The 20,044-nt window shown below is 39.7% G+C and overlaps 2 protein-coding genes across 3 annotated transcripts in view; both read left to right on the top strand.

Annotated features, from left to right (window-relative positions):
* LOC129473561 (putative olfactory receptor 2W6) overlaps positions 1–18,738 on the top strand; it is a 47,098-nt gene extending 28,360 nt beyond the window's left edge. The window contains exons 2-3 of one of the 2 annotated variants that reach the window (XM_055264207.2): positions 13,148–13,207; positions 17,090–18,738. In XM_055264207.2, the coding sequence (XP_055120182.1) occupies positions 17,110–18,048 (939 nt within the window). In that variant the 5' untranslated portion in view covers positions 13,148–13,207; positions 17,090–17,109 and the 3' untranslated portion in view covers positions 18,049–18,738. Of the gene's footprint in view, positions 1–13,147; positions 13,208–16,600; positions 16,650–17,089 lie in introns of those variants that run through there. The other variant, XM_055264208.2, reaches the window with a different exon arrangement.
* H2BC17 (H2B clustered histone 17) overlaps positions 1–20,044 on the top strand; it is a 90,519-nt gene that overhangs the window by 46,618 nt on the left and 23,857 nt on the right. The gene's annotated exons all lie outside the window — the stretch shown is intronic.

The raw sequence follows: 20,044 nt of genomic DNA, 5'->3' as shown, positions 1-20,044 counted from the left end.
AAGGTTATACATGTTTGGCAAGAATATCACAGGAATGTTGAGGTGCCCCTTTTAGTACATCATATCAAGATGTTCACAATGTTTTATTGTATTACTATAACGATAACTTTGAACACTTGGTTAAGATAATTTCTTCCAGGTTTCTCCACTGTGAAGTTACCATTTTTCCTTTTTACATTAATAATTATCTTGAGAGGGAATATTTTGAGGTTATGCAAATATTCTGTTTCTCATCATATTTTTGCTACTTACGTTGATGTTCATCAGTGATTGTTGCCTGCAACAACTATTTCCATAGCATCTATTTTCTATTTCTATTGCTAATTCTACATTTATTAATTGGAATTCTACTGTAAAGAAGAGCTGTTATTTTTCCCCCATTTGTTATTTGTTCAGTCATTTATTTAAACTCATATAGACTTATAGGTATTTGTTTTATTCTATTGTCTGTAGTCCCAATACTATCATTATTTAATTTACTGCTAAAATTGTCCTAGATTTGGCCTTTGGGAACTCCTTCAAGTTGACTCATGTATCTTTTTAACATGCCCTATCACTATTTGAGAACTTCTATACTCTGTGTCACCATCAGCTGTTCTAGGGTCATCTTGGACTTTTACTTCCCCAACCCTGGAATCGATAATTTTTCTAAGGATCCTTGGTTCCTTTTAGTGGAAAATATATTTAGAAATCAAAATCTAGGCACTAGGTGTGCTCATTGCTACTGATTCATTATTGCTTCCAGATTCTGTCAGTGAACAGAGCTTAGAAATAGTGTGTGTGTGTGTGTGTGTGTATATGTATAATATATATATAAAAAATATATATGTAAATATATATGTGCTGACATATACATACACATACATTTTTATTTCTATACCTAGCTATGTGTGTGTGTGTCACCACAGTTCATACTGATGCCTCTGATTCCAATCCAAATACCACAGAGTTTATTTGCATAAACTCCCTCCATTCCTTATTTGTACCTTCTTTGTTGAACAGGGGGAAATTTGGCTCTCATTATCCATAATATATTTACTTATTTGCTCAATTCTAATACACAAATAGCTTTAGAATTGCTAATCCACACTCTTGGGAATAACAATTTTACTAACTAGAGTACAATATTTGTGTACAGTTCTTTTTACTCTTATCCTTAGATGAGTCTATCCTCAGCAAAATAGTCAAGATACTCTTTTTTCCCAAAGTTAATTAGGTTAGTTTTTTTTCCTTCCATACCCTCTTTGTTGCTCATTTGTAATGCAGGTGGGTTAATTTATTGTTCTCTGTATTTCTTTTGGGTACCTCCCATTCTGGTTGACTTTAATTATTTATTTAAATTTGAATATGTGAAGCATTACTATGGCTATAAAAGTTAGAATACACAAAATGTTGTATGTACTTAGAAAAGTGTCACTCCCCCTCAGCCTTTCCATTCCACTAATTCTCCCATTTTTTATACTCTATTCCAAATCACTACCTCCTCCAACCCTGTGGGTAACTAATCTCATTAGTTTCTGGTTTATCATTCCTGTATTTCTTTTTGTATAAAGGGGCAGATATGTGTATAGTTCATTACATGTCCTTCTTTCTTATATGAAAGAACTGTAAGATAGTATATTATATGAAAGGTAGTATAGACTGGGTATAGTGGCTCATGCCTGTAATCCCAGCACTTTGGGAGGCCCAGGCAGGTGGATCACTTGAGGTCAGGAGTTTGAGAATAGCCTGACCAACATGGCAAAACCCTGTCTAATATTATTATATTAAAAATATAAAAATCAGCTGGTCGTGGTGGCGTGCACCTATAATCCCAGCTACTTTGGAGACTGAGGTGGGAGAATCGCTTGAACCTGGGAGGCAGAGGTGGAACATCTTACATAATAATAGTAAAATAACCAGGAAATTGGCTTTTGTACAATCTGTAGGTTTTACTCATTTAACTAGTTTTACAAGCGTGTGTATGTATAGTTCTATGTAACTTGTCACATGTAGATTTGTGTAACTATTGCCACAATCAAGATACACCATTGTTCCATTTCTACAAGTATCTCTTGTGTTACTCCTTTCTAATTACACCTGTCTCTTTCTGTTCTCGATGTCCCATCCCTAACTCTTGGCAACCACTAATTTGTTCACTGTCTCCATTACTTTGTCATTTTTGAGAATGTTTATTCATAAATGAAATCATATAGCATGTAACCTTTTAAGATGAAGTTCTTTCACTCAGCTTAATTCCTTTGACATTCATTCAAGCTGTTGCATGTATTAATAGTTTGTTCCTTTTATTGTTGAGTAATATTTCATGACATGAATGTACCATAGTTTGTTTAACTATTCACTCAAAGGACATTTAGGTTGTGTCTGTGTTTTGGTATTACCAATAAAACTACTATAAACAGCAATGTCTAGAATTTTCTGTGAGCATAAGTTTTCATTTTTCTGGGATAACTGTCAAGAAATGTGATTGCTGGGTTATATGGTAAGTGTATGTTTAATTTTTCAAGCAGTTATTTTCTAGAGTGGTTGTACTATTTACATTTCTATCAGCAATGTATTACAGCTCATTTCTCTGCATTCTTGTCAGCTTTGGTGTTATCAGTATTTTTAAAAATTCTTCTATTAAGTATGTAACGATATCTCTTTGTGATTTTAATTTGTGTTTCCCTAATAGGTAACGATGTTGAACATATTTTCATGTGCTTATTGCTGTCAGTGGTAAACATCAGCTCCTGTCTTTTGTCCATTTTCTAGTTGGATTGTTTGTGTTTTCACTGTTGAGTTTTGACAGTTTTTAAAAATATATTCTAGTTAGGAGTCTTTTGTCAGATATATGGTTTGCAAATACTTTCTCCCTGTCTATAGCTGTTTTTTTAATGCTCTTAACAGGACCTTTCACAGAAAAAACATTTTCAATTTTGGTGAAGTCAACTTATTTGTTTTCCTTTTATGGATCACGCTTTTGCTGTCATGTGTTAGCATTTATTGAGATTCTTGAATATGTTGGCTGACATTTTTCACTGGTTTTGAAAAATTCTTAGCCATTATCTCTTCAAATTTTGTTTCTGCCTTACATTTTCTCACTTCTCTTTCTGGTACTCTAATTATTTGTATCTTAAATTATTTGTGTACATCTATACAAATAATTATGTTCATAATTTGTTTCTATTCTTTTTTCTTTCTTGTTGTCAGTTTGGGATTTCTTCTACTTATTTGTCTTCCAGTCACAATTTGTGTATTATAAGGTTAAACTAAGACTACAGGGTTTGATGGTTTTTTGTTTTCTTTTGTTTTGTTTCGGGGGAGGGGCTTGCCTTGAAAAATGAATTACATTTATATATTTTTAAAAACAATTTCAACTTTTATCTTAGATTCAGGGGATACATGTGTAGGTTTGTTACATGGGCATATTTTGTAATGCTGAGGTTTGGGGTCTGATTGATCTCGTCATCCAGGTATTGAGTATAGTATCCAATAGTTAGTTTTTTAACCTTGCCTTCATCCCTCCTCCCTTATAATCCCCAGTGTCTATCTTTATATCTGTGTGTACCCAACGAACATGCTGTATTTGATTTTCTGTTCCTGCATTAATGTGCTTAGGATAATGCCATCCAGCTGCATCCGTGTTGCTGCAAAGGACATGATCTTGATTTTTTTAATGGCTGCATAGAATTCCACGGTGTGTATGTATTACACTTTCTTTATCCAATCTACTCTTGATTGGCACCTAGGTTGAGTCCATGTCTCTGCTATTGTGAATAGTGCTGCAAAGAACTTATGAGTGCAAGTGTCTTTTTGGTAGAATGATTTTCCTTTGGATATATATCCAGTAATGGGATTGCTGGGTTTAATGTTAGTTCTGTTTTAAGTTCTTTGAGAAATCTCCAAACTGCTTTCCACAATGGCTGAACTAATTTACATTCCCAACAATAGTGTATAAGCCAGACTAAAATTGTAATTTGTTATTATTTTACTTTTTATTTCTAGAATGCATATGTTATTCTGGTTTGTGTATTTCAACTCTCTGGTGAAAATTCTATAAGTTTATGTATCTTATCTATGTTTTTCTCTAACAAAATAATCATAGTTATGATCAAATATTTGTTTGCTCACCTTAAGATCTGGTTCATCTAGAGATACCTTTCTTTTTTTTTTTTTTTTTTTGAGACAGAGTCTCACTCTGTCGCCCAGGCTGGAGTGCAGTGGCGCAATCTCGGCTCACTGCAAGCTCCGCCTCCCGGGTTCACGCCATTCTCCTGCCTCAGCCTCTCCGAGTAGCTGAGACTACAGGCGCCTGCCACCACGCCCGGCTAATTTTTTTGTATTTTTAGTAGAGACGGGGTTTCACCGTGGTCTCGATCTCCTGACCTCGTGATCCACCCGCCTCGGTCTCCCAAAGTGCTGGGATTACAAGCGTGAGCCACCGCGCCCGGCCTGAGATACCTTTCTTTTTTTTTTTTTTTGAGACGGAGTCTCAGTCTGTCCCCCAGGCTGGAGTGCAGTGGCGGGATCTCAGCTCACTGCAAGCTCCGCCTCCTCCTCCGCCTCTGCAAGGGTTCATGCCATTGTCCTGCCTCAGCCTCCCGAGTAGCTGGGACTACAGGCACCTGCCACCATGCCCGGCTAATTTTTTGTATTTTTAATAGAGATGGGGTTTCACCATGCTAGCCAGGATGGTCTCAAACTCCTGACCTCGTGATCCACCCTCCTCGGCCTCCCAAAGTGCTGGGATTACAGGTGTGAGCCATCGTGCCTGGCCTAGGGATCTCTTTCTAAGACCTCTTTAAAATTTTTTGATTATTGATTATATGGTCTTCTTGCTCTTCTCATGTCTAGTAACTTTTTATTATATACTAGACATTGTGTAAGTGGACAATAGAAGCACTAGATGATGTTATTTTCCACCAAAGGGGTTCCTCCTTTAGGTAGATCAAGTAAGCAGATTTTCTTCCACTTCACTGTCTTTCACCCCTACTTTCATATCTCTTCACATACTAACCACAGTAAGCATTTTGATTCTTTCATTTTGGTAAATTCTTCTAAAATTTTCCTTTTCCTCTCTCTCCATGTACATTTTGTTCTTTTTATCAAGAATTCACCCCTTAATCATCCATCTCTCTAAATTTTCTTCAAAATAAACTAAAATCAATGTAGAGTAAAATAAGTGCTAAAGTCAAACTGCAAATAAAGAGCTTCTGGAATCCTACCAAATGCAACAGGGAGGAATAGCTGTATTAGTCCATTTTCATGCTGCTGATAAAGACATACCCAAGAGAGGGAAGGAAAAAAAAAAAGGTTTAGGTCAGGTGCAGTGGCTCATGCCTGTAATCCCAGCACTTTGGGAGGCCAAGGCGGGCGGATCACAAGGTCAGGAGTTTGAGACCATCCTGGCTAACACGGTGAAACCCCATCTCTACTAAAAATACAAAAAATTAGCTGGGCATGGTGGCAGGTGCCTGTAATTCCAGCTTAGGAGGCTGAGCCAGGAGAATCACTTGAACCTGGGAGGCAGAGGTTGCAGTGAGCCAAGATCACACCACTGCACTCCAGCCCAGGTGACAGTGTGAGACTCTGTCCCACCCCTGCCAAAAAAAAGAAAAAAAAAAAAACGGAAAAGAAGAAAATGGACTTACAGTTCCATATGGCTGAGGAAGCCTCACAATTATGGTAGAAGGCAAGGAGGAGCAAGTCACACTTTACATGCATGGCAGCAGGCAAAAAGAGAGCTTATGCAGGAAAACTCCCATTTTTAAAACCATCCCATCTCAGGAGACTTACTCACTATCATGAGAACAGCACAGGAAAGATCTGCCCCCATGATTCAATTACCTCCCACCGGGTCCCTCCCACAACACGTGGGAATTCAAGATGAGATTTGGGTAGAAACATAGTCAAACTATATCATTCTGCCCCTGGCCCCTACCAAATCTCATGTCCTAACATTTCAAAACCAATCATGGCTTCCCAACAGTCCCCCAAAGTCTTAACTCATTTCAGCATTAACTCAAAAGTCCACAGTCCAAAGTTTCATCTGAGATAAGGAAAGTCCCTTCTACCTGTGAGCCTGTAAAATCAAAAGCAAGTTAGTTACTTCCTAGATACTATGTGGGTACAGGCATTGGATAAATACAGCTGTTCCAAATGGAAGAAATTGGCCAAAACAAAGGGGCTGTAGGCCCCAGGCAAGTGCAAAATTTAGTGGGACAGTCAAATCTTAAAGCTCCAAAATGATCTCCTTTGATTCATGTCTCTCATCCAGGTCATGCTGATGTAAGAGGTCGGTTCCCTTGGTCTTGGGCAGCTCCACCCTTGTAGCTCTGCAGGGTACAGCCTCCCTCCTAGCTGCTTTCATGGGCTGGTGTTGAGTGTCTGTGGCGTTTCCAGTCACACAGTGCAAGCTGTTGGTGGATCTACCATTCTGGGGCCTGGAGGACAGTGACTCTCTTCTCATAGCTCTGCTAGGCAGTACCCCAGTAGGGACTCTGTGTGGGGGCTCCAACTCCACATTTCCTTTCCACACTGTCCTAGCAGAGGTTCTCCATGAGAGCCTTTCCCCTGCAGCAAACTTCTGCCTTGATAGCCAGGCATTTCCATATATCCTCTGAAATCTAGGCAGAGGTTCACAAACCTCAATTCTTGACTTCTGTCCACCCGCAGGCTCAACACCACAAGGAAGCTGTCAAGGATTGGGGCTTGCACCCTCTGAAGCCATGGCCCAAGCTGTACATTGGCCCCTTTTAGTCACAGCTGGAGTGGCTGGCATACAGGGCACCAAGTCCCTAGACTGCACACAGCATGGGGATCCTGGGCCTGGCCCATGAAACTATTTTTTCCTCCTAGGTCTCCAGGCCTGTGATGGGAGGGGCTACTGCAAAGTTCTCTAATATGCCCTATGGACCTTTTCCCCATTGTCTTGGTGATTAACATGTGGCTTCTTGTTACTTATGCAAATTTCTGCAGCCAGCTTGAATTTTTCCTCAGAAAATGAGATTTTCTTTTCTATTGCATTGTCAGGCTGTAAATTTTCCAAAGTTTTATGCTGTTTCCCTTTCGAAACTGAATGCCTTTAACAGCACCCAAGTCACCTCTTCAATGTTTTGCTGCTTAGAAATTTCTTCCACTAGATACCCTAAATCATCTCTCTCAAGTTCAAAGTTCCACAAATCTCTAGGGCCCGGGCAAAATGATGCCAGTCTCTGCTAAAACATAACAAGAATCACCTTTGCTCCAGTTCCCAGCAAGTTCCTCATCTCCATCTGAGACCACCACACCTGGATTTCATTGTCCATATCATTATCAGCATTTTGGTCAAAGCTATTCAACAAGTCTGTAGGGAGCTACAAACTTTCCCACATTTTCTTGTCTTCTTCTGAGCACTCCAAACTGTTCCAACCTCTGCCTGTTACCCAGTTCCAAAGTTGCTTCTGCATTTTCAGGTATCTTTTCAGCAGCATCCCACTCTCCTGATACCAATTTACTGTATTAGTCTATTTTCATGCTGCTGATACAGACATACCTGAGACTGGGAAGAAAAAGAGGTTTAATGGACTTATAGTTCCACATGGCTGAGGAGGCTTTACAATCATGGTGGAAAGCAAGGAGGAGGAAGTCATGTCTTACATGGATGGTGGCAGGCAAAAAGAGAGCTTGTGGAGAAAAACTCCCGTTTTTAAAACCATCAGATCTCGTGAGACTTATTCACTATCACAAGAACACCACGGGAAAGACCTGCCTCCATGATTCAGTTACCTCCTACTGGGTCCCTCCCACATCACATGGGAATTCAAGATGAGATTTGGGTGGAGACACAGCCAAACCATATCAATAGCCAAGTGCAACAGGAAGAATTTTTCACCTGGGCCTTGATTCTTTCAGTATTATTTTTATAAGATGAACATCCTCATCTGAAAGAACATCGTAAGGAAGGAGACATAGTTAAAGGAGTAATTACAATTATCAAAGAGCTACTGTACATCAGGGACAATGCTAAATATTTAGTATTTCTTACCTTATTTAACTTTCACAACAACTCTTCAAAGCAATTTTTCTCTCTAATGATAGTAAATGAGCCTTCCTAATTTTCAAGCCTGCAGTAATTGTTTCTGAGCTGGAGTTTGAGCCATTCTCCAAAGGCTATTCTTCTTTCTCTTTATTTCAGAGATGATTTAAATTCTTATTCTTTATGAAAAATGATCAGTAGTTTAATGCATTTGGAGCATAAAACAAACAGGCACTCTTTAGATAGAGTTGGAAATGTGAAGTTGGTACAAAACCACATCAATATTAAAGAATATATATGTATTTCTCTAGACAGAGTCACTTCAGGACTTTAAGTACGGGCATAACAAAGCCTATATTTTAGGAAGGCTCCTTTTGTAGCAAAGCGAAAGATGGTTTGAGGTAGCAAGATACTAGAGATTAACAAAGGAACAGGCTAGTGTAACAAATCATGCAAGAGTTAATGAGCTACTGAGCTAGGGCAAGAGAAGTAAAAACAAAAAAGTTAGTTGGAGGTATGAAAGACAGATGTTACAGGTAAACCTAGAAACTTATTGAATATGACCATTCAGGGAAAGAGATGACTTAAGAAAATGGTGGTGTTTCAAGACTTGTTGACTGGACAAATCACAAAGGGATGAAAATCAAAAACAGCAGGTTTGAAAAATAAAGTTTGAAGAAATAATGGACAGTTGATATCAAATTTTATAAATACTTGTGATATAACTATTATAAGTAATCTGTTCTTCACTTCCACAAAATCTATGATAACAATTAAATTGCAATAAAAAAGATTGAATTAAATGTAATTGCATCTGATGGAAAAGATGACTAATGTAGCTTTCATTTCTTTTCCTGAAGACATTCTATGATGTCATATTACAGAATGTTAAGTCATATGGTAACACGTCGGGAAGCACTTCTTGCATCACATATAACCCTTTGATTGTATTATTTTATTTCACAAAAAGTAGCTTTCCATGACTGTAATAGTTCCTTCAGTTACAAGTTTAAATGTACTTGTAATGAGTTAGGAATGGTGGTGGGCCAAGAGTGAATAAAAGCAGTAGAAGTGAGATGGCAAAAAATAAATTTTTTTTTCCTTTTTTTTTTATTAATTTTTTTTGCACACAAAAACAATAAACATTTTCTAAAAATACATACAAACAAAAAGATGCGTATCAAATATATTAGGAAGGTTGCACATGGGAAGTCGAGGAATAGAAATGGGGGGTGGGAGTTAAAATAAATGAGAGAGGGACTTTATATGGATCAGTGATAATAACTCAATCCTCTATTTGACAAAGAAGAGGGAGAAGGAAGCGGAAGAAAAAGAAAGTGGGATAAAGGATCAGAAAGGGAGGAAAATAGAAAAAATTAGAGTATGACTCCAGGGTAGACCTGTTTTGTTGTCACTGAGTTGGTTGGTTGGTTTGTCTGTTGTATTTTTCATGTTTCACCAAGTTGGCCAGACTGGTCTCGAACTCCTAGCCCGAAGTGATCAACCCGCCTCGCCCCCCAGAGTGCCGGGACCACAGGCGTGAGCCACCACATCCAGCCCCCACATTGCTTCTGGCCTCCGTGGTAGACCTCCCAGACGGAGCAGCCGGGCAGAGGCGCTCCTCACTTCTTCCCAGACGATAGGTGGCCGGGCAGAGGCGCTCCTCACTTCCCAGACGATGGGTGGCCAGGCAGAGGCGCTCCTCACTTCCCAGACGATGGGTGGCCGGGCAGAGGCGCTCCTCACTTCTTCCCGGACGGGGCGGCCGGGCAGAGGCGCTCCTCACTTCTTCCCGGACGGGGCGGCCGGGCAGAGGCGCTCCTCACTTCTTCCCGGACGGGGCGGCCGGGCAGAGGCGCTCCTCACTTCTTCCCAGACGATGGGTGGCCGGGCAGAGGCGCTCCTCACTTCTTCCTAGATGGGGCGGCCGGGCAGAGGCGCTCCTCACTTCCCAGACGATGGGTGGCCGGGCAGAGGCGCTCCTCACTTCCCAGACGATGGGTGGCCGGGCAGAGGCGCTCCTCACTTCCCAGACGGGGCGGCCGGGCAGAGGCGCTCCTCACTTCCCAGACGATGGGTGGCCGGGCAGAGGCGCTCCTCACTTCCCAGACGATGGGTGGCCGGGCAGAGGCGCTCCTCACTTCCCAGACGGGGCGGCCGGGCAGAGGCGCTCCTCACTTCCCAGACGATGGGTGGCCGGGCAGAGGCGCTCCTCACTTCCCAGACGATGGGTGGCCGGGCAGAGGCGCTCCTCACCTCCCAGACTGGGCGGCCGGGCAGAGGCGCTCCTCACTTCCCAGACGGTGGGTGGCCGGGCAGAGGCGCTCCTCACTTCCCAGACAATGGGTGGCCGGGCAGAGACGCTCCCCACCTCCCAGACGGTGCGGCGGCCGGGCAGGGGCTGCAATCCCAGCACCCTGGTAGGCCAAGGCAGGCGGCTGGGAGGCGGAGGCTGCCGCGAGGCCAGACCACGCCACCGCACTCCAGCCCGGGCAACACCGAGCACCAGGTGAGCGAGACTCCGTCTGCAATCCCAGCACCCCGGGAGGGTGAGGCGGGCAGAGCCCTCGGCGTCAGGAGCTGGCGACCAGCGTGGCCAACATGGCGAACGCGTGCCTGCAGCCAAAGGAGAAAATGCAGGCAGCGGTGGCGCGCGCCGGCAGTCCCAGGCAGTCCGCGGCGCGGGCAGCAGCGAGCCGGGTAGATTGCAGCCTGGGCAAGAAAGAAAAGAAAAGAGAAGAGAAGAGAAGAGAAGAGAAGAGAAGAGAAGAGAAGAGAAGAGAAGAGAAGAGAAGAGAAGAGAAGAGAAGAGAAGAGAAGAGAAGAGAAGAGAAGAGAAGAGAAGAAGGAAGGAAAGAAAGAAAAGAGAAAGGAAGGAGGGAGGGAGGGAAGGAAGGAAGGAAGGAAGGAAGGAAGGAAGGAAGGAAGGAAGGTTAAATATTGCTTCTAAATTTTCTTCTTTGTTTAATAACTTAATATCCCTTCTTGAGTTAAGTGCCCCATAAGGACCTCATGTCCTTCACTTCTCAGAGGGACTCATTATCTCAGATAGGAAATTCTTGAGAGCATCAAATTCTCTAGGTATTTTCCCCTAGTTTCCAAGAGAAAATATTAGCTAACAGTAATACGAGCTAATAACTGAATCTAAGCATAGAAAGTAATTATCAGGAAGAATAGTCATCTGACCATGCCAAGAAGTTTGTTGGCATACAGAATTAATATTGATTAATTTTGACTGCACATCTATGTGTTTCAGTATTTCTGTTTAAAGAAAAAAAAGTTGTATGTCATTTGTTTGTAAGTTAATGGAGATGATTATATTATCATTGTTTCTAGCTAATATATTGTATCCCCACTTGTATAGTTAGTGGTATTAAGATTACATGACTTTAATAACGTTTATATTGAAAACAGTATTTGACATAGTAATGACTAGATATTTTCTGTTCTATTGACAAAAGTACCTGGAAATAGTCACTGAAGTTAGTAAACCATAGCATATTATTAAAATTTAAATAACATTTTAAATGTACAAAATGCATTTATATGTTGTATCTCATATGTATCATCAATTAAAACCTTTGGCTGCAGAGGTAAAATGTAAAATTTATCTCCCTTAGAAGTCTTTGATAGGTAAATATAGAACATATGCTTTTGAGATGCAGTTGTTTCTATATTGTTTACCTTATGACTATAACAGATAATCAAGTGATCTGAAACAATTGCATACTGTTATTTACTGCCTTTTTATTAGTGTTGTGTGTTTTTTTATTTTTTGGAACGAAGTTTTGCTCTTGTTGCCCAGGCTGGAATGCAATGGCGCAATCTCGGCTCACTGCAACCTCTGCCTCCCGGGTTCAAGCGATTCTCCTGCCTCAGCCTCCTGAGTAGCTGGGATTACAGGCACTCGCCACCACGCCTGGCTAATTTTTGTATATTTAGTAGAGACGGGGTTTCACCTTGTTGACCAGGCTGGTCTTGAACTTCTGACCTCAGGTGATCCACCCGCCTCAGCCTCCCAAAGTGCTGGGATTACAGGCGTGAGCCACCACGCCTGGCCTTACTGCCTTTTTAAAAAACCAAAACTTGTTAATTTATTGACTTAGCTGATGTCATTTGTCAGTCAGATCGATAGTAACTCTCTTGAAATAATTTTATACTGAATTTGGCAATTTTGAAATAAAATTGTTTTAATATTTTTGGCCTATTTTTAATATTAATTTTAAATGTCAAAAATCAGTCTTTTTCTTTTTTTAATTCACCCTCCTCTTGATATACCTGTATTTGTTTTAAATAGAAAACATTCAAGTTAAACTTTATTGTTAAGGATCTCAAAACTGCATAGAAAATTCATCTTAAGTAAACAAAATGGTAAAAGCACTTTAATAATAGCACTTCTTTGCACTGCATGCCCTAAGCAAGTGGTAGAGGATATGTAACACAAAAAGAAACCAAAGCACACATATATCCTGGTACATCTTTTCCATAACTGTAGGTTCTGCTCTGAACTAAGTATAAGGTGGCCACTTTTGGTACCTTAATGCTTATTACTATGTACTGGTCTTGATGATGAAAATAGACTCTTGAAGATTTGGTGCTGTCTCTTGTCTCTCTCTCGGGTGAATCTGCAGTGTGTGTGTGCACGTCTGTGTGTGTGCACGTCTGTGTGTGTGCTGGGAAGAGTGATATTTCCTCTGAGGCCATACAATCCCCCAAACCTTGTTAGGGATAATTAGGGACGGGAGTTTTTGAAAAGGAAGTTTTACTCCATAGGGTGATCAGAAAAGGAAGTATCCAATCCCATATCAACTCTGAACCCTATAAGGAGAGCTTCCTTCTCAGACTTGAATCTTTAATAAGTGTTTCCTGTGCTGAGTGTACATTGGAGACCCCCCAACTTCCCTCATGCTGCTCCTTATCTGGCTCCTTATCTGGTGCTGGGAGGTGGAGTATGTGGCTGTACCTCATAGCTATATCTCAAGTGGTGTAACTATTGTGTGCTCATCAACATTCTGTCTTCATTTACTCAGATTTAGCTCTGCTAGGTACTGTTGCCCCTTTGTCTTTTTCCCATTCTTTTGGATTTCCTAAATGTCATCTTTCTCCTCTCCTTGTCTGCACTCTGGTCATCCCATTTGGACTTCCAAGTGAAATCCCAAAAAGAGAAGCAACATGGACATGGCGTTTCTGAGGTTGCAGTCAAATTTGGTAAGTTAATGGTATAGCAAGAAATGTGACCTAGGCCTCTAAACTACCCGAGGATCTGGTTTCCCTAGAACCTTAGGCTGTGGCCAAAATCACAGACAATTAAATGTATTATGCCAATATCTCACAGTCTGACTGTGTATGCACTTTATTTACACAGATTTGGTCAAATTTTAAAGATTGTGGTGTAATATCATTAATGTTGGGAGGAGGCTAGAGCGAGATCTTTGAGCTTATTAGTGGAGTTCTTACCAAAAACTTAATTTAGAAAGTAGAACCTAGTGTATTGGAAAACCTTAAGAATAAAATTATGAACTGTAGTTCTGCATTGCATGAGAGTATGTTGAATAATGAGCTCTCAGAAACTGTGAGGGGTAAGTATTGATACTGGGACTTTGAACATGGAGAGTCAATGAAAGAAACATAAAATGTTCTTCTAGGTTTCTTATGACTTTGAATTTATCTCATTTTCCATTTGGCACAGAATGAGCAGCCTATCTAGCTATGAAGTGTGCCCACATGTTTCTTAACCCTGGGACTTGATAATCCATTCCTCCAAACTATCTAAGCAGTAAATCCCCATTCTGGTTCTTTATAAGCTTATTAGCTAATAGGTGGTGTTGGAGTATTATTTGGTTCAGTTTTTAAAAAATATTGTGACATTTAAATTACCTGGTCATGGTTACAGAAGTCACTCAAGAAAACAAGTTTGTCTTGTTTTCCAAAACAATAGTAACACGTTTAAATGCCAGAATCGATCAGCTGCTTCACTATAATTAAATAGTTAATGTGTATGGCTCTTGTGAGAAAACTGTCATGCCACTGTGTTTAGAAGCCATTCTATTGAATTCAAATAAGGATAGACATACACATATCATTTAAAATAATATTCTTGGCACACAAAGAAATTATACATTAGTTATTTAAAGTCCATAAAGACAGGAATGCAATCCTCACAAAGGGAAAGCTCAATAAGGAAGAGTAATAACTGAATTGATATGACCATATAAGGAGAAAGGCAGTGAACAGATAACCACTTTGAATGGGAATGAAAAATTGATGAGGATAATCCTAGTTGAGTAATCCCTGGTTGATTTGAGAAAGAAGAAAAAAAATAAAACAACTTGGGTTTATTATATTCCACTTTATGGTCGATAAACATTCATACACATACATACAAGTCATAGGGAAAATGATGATTATGATAACTATGGAATGAGACAGTCACTGCCAATCACAGTCGCCTTGCACTTTCTTCCAGTAGGTACAGATGATGCCAGGCCTAGGCTTATTTTGGCAAGAGTTTCTGTGCCCAGTGACTTAGTGTTAACCCATCCTAGCAGGCAAATTTTGACTGTATTTCTCATTTTATGAATAAAAATGTGATTTGTTTCTCTACATCTTTGCCGGTAATACCAAGACAGCTACCTACCTACCTTATTCAATTTACAACCAATAAGTCTTTTTATATTGAACTTTGTGCAACAAGTCAAAGGACATGAATTTTAGTCCAATTTTACAACTTATTTAGTCTCTTTATATGCAGATTTAGTATAATTACTGAGCTGCTCAACTCTGCAGTGAGAATTGTGATTGATGAAGTGATCTTTGGAATGAAATCACAGGGGGTCTAGTTGGCTCCATGACCCAGCCCTGTGATCTGGGGCAAGTTATTTCATCACTCTGAATAGCTTAATATTGACAAATAAAACTGCTGACCTCCTGGGACTTCTCTGAGAATGAGATAAACTCTATCACATAGTTAACATTAATGCCTTAGCTCATAAGAGGTACATATCGGTTACATTAATATTTAAATAACTTGCAATTTATATTTTTAAAACATTTTGAGATATTTAAAACATAGAAATTTACAAAGACTAATAGAAAAAATATGTATATTCTGACATTCAGAATTAATAGCTATTCCTTTATGGTCATATTTTCTTCCAGAAATTTTTAAAGAAATAAAACATTTTAGATAAAGAGAAAGCCCCAGTCCTTAATCCAATTTTCTCTCCAGAGGTGTCCACTATCATCAGTTTGGTATATACCTTTCCAGTTCATTTATAGGTACCTATATGTTCTTCTTTAACCATTATATAACATCATCTTTTAAAATTCCCATTTTATGAGAGGTGGAGGGAACGCCCTTACTAACAATGCTGGCTCAATTATAAGTATTATTTCTTAGTTATCAAATCAAAGATTTGTTTATCCAGGTAGATATTATCACATCCATCCTTCACTACTGTAGAAACTTGTTGCAGCCTCTGGAGTGATGATTTTGACAATCCTTTAATTTCCAGTGTCAACATTTGTGTGTGAGTGTGTGTTGCTGCAAAGATTATGGTGACTTAAATTAGGTGTCAAAGTTTTAATGTATAAAATCTTAAAGCTGTTGCTGGGAACACATGTCACAATGTGATTTAATTATAGCAAAGCATTCTTATAACAGTGGATTTGAACCCTATTTTGTGCCTGTATGTACCTGAGAGATATAAAAGATTCCCTTTTAAGAGTCACAATGCTATTACTTTTTACTAACTGCTTAGTTAGAAAAATATTCAAAAATATTAGTAAGTGGGACTCTGCCTTTAGTTAATTAACATTATATAGTACATTCACCTTAAGAAGTAAAATCACCACCAAATAATTAAAAATGTAAAGAATGAAATCTTTTTGATCTATGAGATCATAAGAATCAGCTAAATACAATATTCAATTAGGCTTCTCAGAAGTGGATTCTTTGTGAGAATAAAATGCGGAATATTAGTTCCACTGGAATTGAGTTTGGGGAATTGCCTTATTTCAGTCTTTCTATCTGTATGGAAAAGCATTCCCAATATCAGAAAAGTCACCCAATCCCAGGGTTTAAATACACCTCAGTGGTATAAAACATAATTGGTCACAGAGGCTTTGAATAGGCTGAGAATATTGAGGCGATGATGTAAGCTTTTCATTGCTGTCTTGTCTGACACATCTATGTCGGAGTCATGCCCAGTAAATAAAATGAATAGGATCAGAGATGTAGATATAAGTAATAATGAAGTAATCTTCTTCCTAAAATTTTGCTTGATCACTTGCACCTTGTTGAATTTAGATATGACTCTAGGTTTTCCAGTATTTATGAGACAGTATTTAGAATGAGATTTCACCTAATAGCAAGTCCGGTTCTCTGATCCAGAGATACAAATCACTATTTCTTTCTTTCTTTTTTTGAGACGATGTCTGGCTCTGTCACTCAGGCTGGAGTGCAGTGGTGCGATCTCAGCTCCCTGCAACCTCCACCTCCCGGGTTCAAGCAATTCTCCTGCCTCAGCCTCCCAAGTAGCTGGGATTACAAGCTCCTGCCACCACACCTGGCTAATTTTTTTTTTTGTATTTTTAGTAGAGATGGGGTTTTACCATGTTGGCCAGGCTGCTTTTGAACTCCTGACCTCAAGTAATCCACCTGCCTTGCCCTCCCAAAGTGCTAGGATTACAGGCGTAAACTGCCACCATGCCTGGCCCAATCCACTTTGTCTATCCAAGGGTCATGTATGGCTAGAAAAATTTGCTACTTCTCCATTTTTAAAACAGTTGGAAAATTTTGAGTGTTAATTCCCTCAGCTTTTGAAAGTAATTTTTTACATCCTGCCCAATTGAAAAAAAGTGATGCAAAATGTTAGTAAATCATCACAGCTAGGAGCCAAAAAAAAAAAGGAACTCTCCCAAATACTGTGTGCTCCTCAGACCAAATAATGATTTAATCCATACCTATTAAAATTTTGGGTCAAGCATCCCACATATCCAAGGAAGTTTCCATTCTACTATTTTACCAATCATGCAATTTTGAAGGACTATATCTCTGCTATTCACAGGCACTCACCTTTCTCTCAACAGGTGATATGTAGCCACAGGTGATGGAAAAGGATAATACAAGTTCTTTCGAAGGCTTCATCCTGGTGGGCTTCTCTGATCGTCCCCACCTAGAGTTGATCGTCTTTGTGGTTGTCCTCATCTTTTATCTGCTGACTCTTCTTGGCAACATGACCATTGTCTTGCTTTCAGCTCTGGATTCCCAGCTGCACACACCACTGTATTTCTTTTTGGCAAACCTCTCATTCCTGGACATGTATTTCACCACAGGTTCCATCCCTCAGATGCTCTACAACCTTTGGGGTCCAGATAAGACCATCAGCTATGTGGGTTGTGCCATCCAGCTGTACTTTGTCCTGGCCCTGGGAGGGGTGGAGTGTGTCCTCCTGGCTGTCATGGCATATGACCGCTATGCTGCAGTCTGCACACCCCTGCACTACACCGTCATCATGCACCCCCGTCTCTGTGGACAGCTGGCTTCAGTGGCATGGCTGCGTGGCTTTGGCAATTCTCTCATAATGGCACCCCAGACATTGTTGCTACCCCGCTGTGGGCACAGACGGGTTGACCACTTTCTCTGTGAGATGCCAGCACTAATTGGTATGGCCTGTGTAGACACCATGATGCTTGAGGCACTGGCTTTTGCCCTGGCAATCTTTATCATCCTGGCACCATTCATCCTCATTCTCATTTCTTATGGTTACATTGCAGGAACAGTGCTTAGGATCAAGTCAGCTGCTGGGCGAAAGAAAACCTTCAACACTTGCAGCTCCCATCTAATTGTTGTCTCTCTCGTCTATGGTACAATCATATACATGTACCTCCAGCCAGCAAATACTTATTCCCAGGACCAGGGCAAGTTTCTTACCCTTTTCTACACAATCGTCACTCCCAGTGTTAACCCCCTGATCTATACACTAAGAAACAAAGACGTTAAAGAGGCCGTGAAGAAGGTGCTAGGGAAGGGGAGTGCAGAAATATAGTAAGGGGTGATTAAATTTTGGGATTGTCTTTTGACCCATCTTCTATATACGTTGTTAGACCTAGCAAATATAGGAATGTTTTGGCATTGCAGACTGAAGAGGCATTTAATGAGATGGGGGAATTCAATGGTTTACCTAGGTCAAGAAAATAGGGGCTGGGAGCAGTGGCTCAAGCCTGTAATCCCAGCGCTTTGGGAGGTGGGAATATTGCTTGAGTCCAAGAGTTTGAGACTAGCCTGAGCAACATAGTGAGACCCCCATCTCTACAAAAAATTTAAAAAGTTAGCCGGGCATGGTGGTGCATGCCTACAGTCCCAGCTACTCAGGAGTCTGAGGTGGGAGGATTGCTTGAGCCTGGGAATTTGAAGCTACAGTGAGCCACGTTTGTGCCACTGCACTCAGTCTGGGTGACAGAGCAAGACCCTGTCAGAGAGAGAGAGAGAGAGAAGAAAGAGGAAAGAAAGAAAAGAAAGAAAGAAAGAAAGAAAGAAAGAAAGAAAGAAAGAAAGAAAGAGAGAAAGAGAGAAAGAAAGAAAAAAATGTAATATTCCTCCTGAGTTGACAATCACTTGTATTCCTTTCAAGTCCTTCTAAATCAAGCATTCATCACCAGAAGCCTCCAAAATATTGGCCGTGAATGTAGACACTAGGCATTTTTGTTCTCATACCAGTTTCTATCACAATTATTTCATAGGTCCTCAATGATATATGAAAAGAAAGATCTTAGAAGGACTTAGTAGGTCCTCAGCAATATATGAAAAGAAAGATCTTCGAAGTCATGCTGAAGAAGCACTTATTTTTTTCTAGAAAGTTCAAATATGCTTTTATAGTGCCAAATGCTTGAATGAGAGCCAAAATAAATTGTTTAATTATCCAGCTCTAGTATATCCAACACCATAATCAACCGTGGATTCTGCACATTTTGAATCATTTATATAATTGAGCTTAATGGCATTCATGTTTGATTTTCTGAGATGATAGAAAATCAAGAAGAAAGGAGATAAAGCAAGACCATGAGGTGTTTGCTTTATATGGAAGGAAGAATTTCTTGTTACTACTTGATCCTTGTTATTACTTGTTAATGGCAAAAGAAAGCTAAGGAGTCTTTTTTATTAAAATGTTTGAAGATTATTCAGTCTCCACTTTTCCCATATGTTATCAAGATAAACTTGAATAGAGGCAGAGAGAAATGAGATTAATTCTGGGGGACTGTTAGAATCTTTATGATTGGGTATTCCCCAAGTGTTGATTTCTTCACATTTACATTAATGATGGCAGTACCTCAATAGTCATCAGGGAAATTGATTTGAATGGTTTGTGTCAAATGAATGGATGTCCACCTTAAAGGTAAGTATGTTTCTTCAGATCTGACATATCATTTGAATTAATCTTATCTCAAAACTTGGGAAAACATCTATTATGTTAAAATTTCTGCAAATAAATAAGGGATTCCAAAATTTGGGAGTATTGCCAGCAGCATCATTAGGAACTGGATACAAAATGAGTTTAGCAATTTCTCATTTAAGCTCCCTCAAAAATTTTAAGGTCAGGTTAATCTAGAAGCCTTAGAAAATATACCACATAGCTAATGTATTTTCCTCAAAATATATAACTGTCAGATATAATGTGCATATTTACCACTTTTTGAGCCCTAACTCATATTTTATCCTGTGGATTATATTATATTTTATTTAGATTAGTTAGGGTTTATGAGAATGGGGTTTTGGTTTGGTTTTGATTGTGGAAGATATTCTGTTATTTCCATAAGAAGGCAGAAAAATTAGAATATATTTGATTTTTCCTACTTTATTACACTGAGTGAAATATGATATTTGTCCATGATGGTGTTTATTAAAGGGATCAATTCAGCCAATAGAATTTGGAGACCCACAGCTTAGCATTTTCCATCTCTTCTACTAGAAAACAACTTATGATATGTGTCTTACTAGCATGTGTATACTATACATTTCTAAATAAATAAAAATCCTCTTAGAAT

The sequence above is a fragment of the Symphalangus syndactylus genome, chromosome 23, assembly GCF_028878055.3.
Source record: "Symphalangus syndactylus isolate Jambi chromosome 23, NHGRI_mSymSyn1-v2.1_pri, whole genome shotgun sequence".
Classification (NCBI taxonomy): domain Eukaryota; kingdom Metazoa; phylum Chordata; class Mammalia; order Primates; family Hylobatidae; genus Symphalangus; species Symphalangus syndactylus.
Note: the sequence above shows the minus strand (reverse complement) of the source record. Positions and strands in the feature narration are given on the sequence as shown.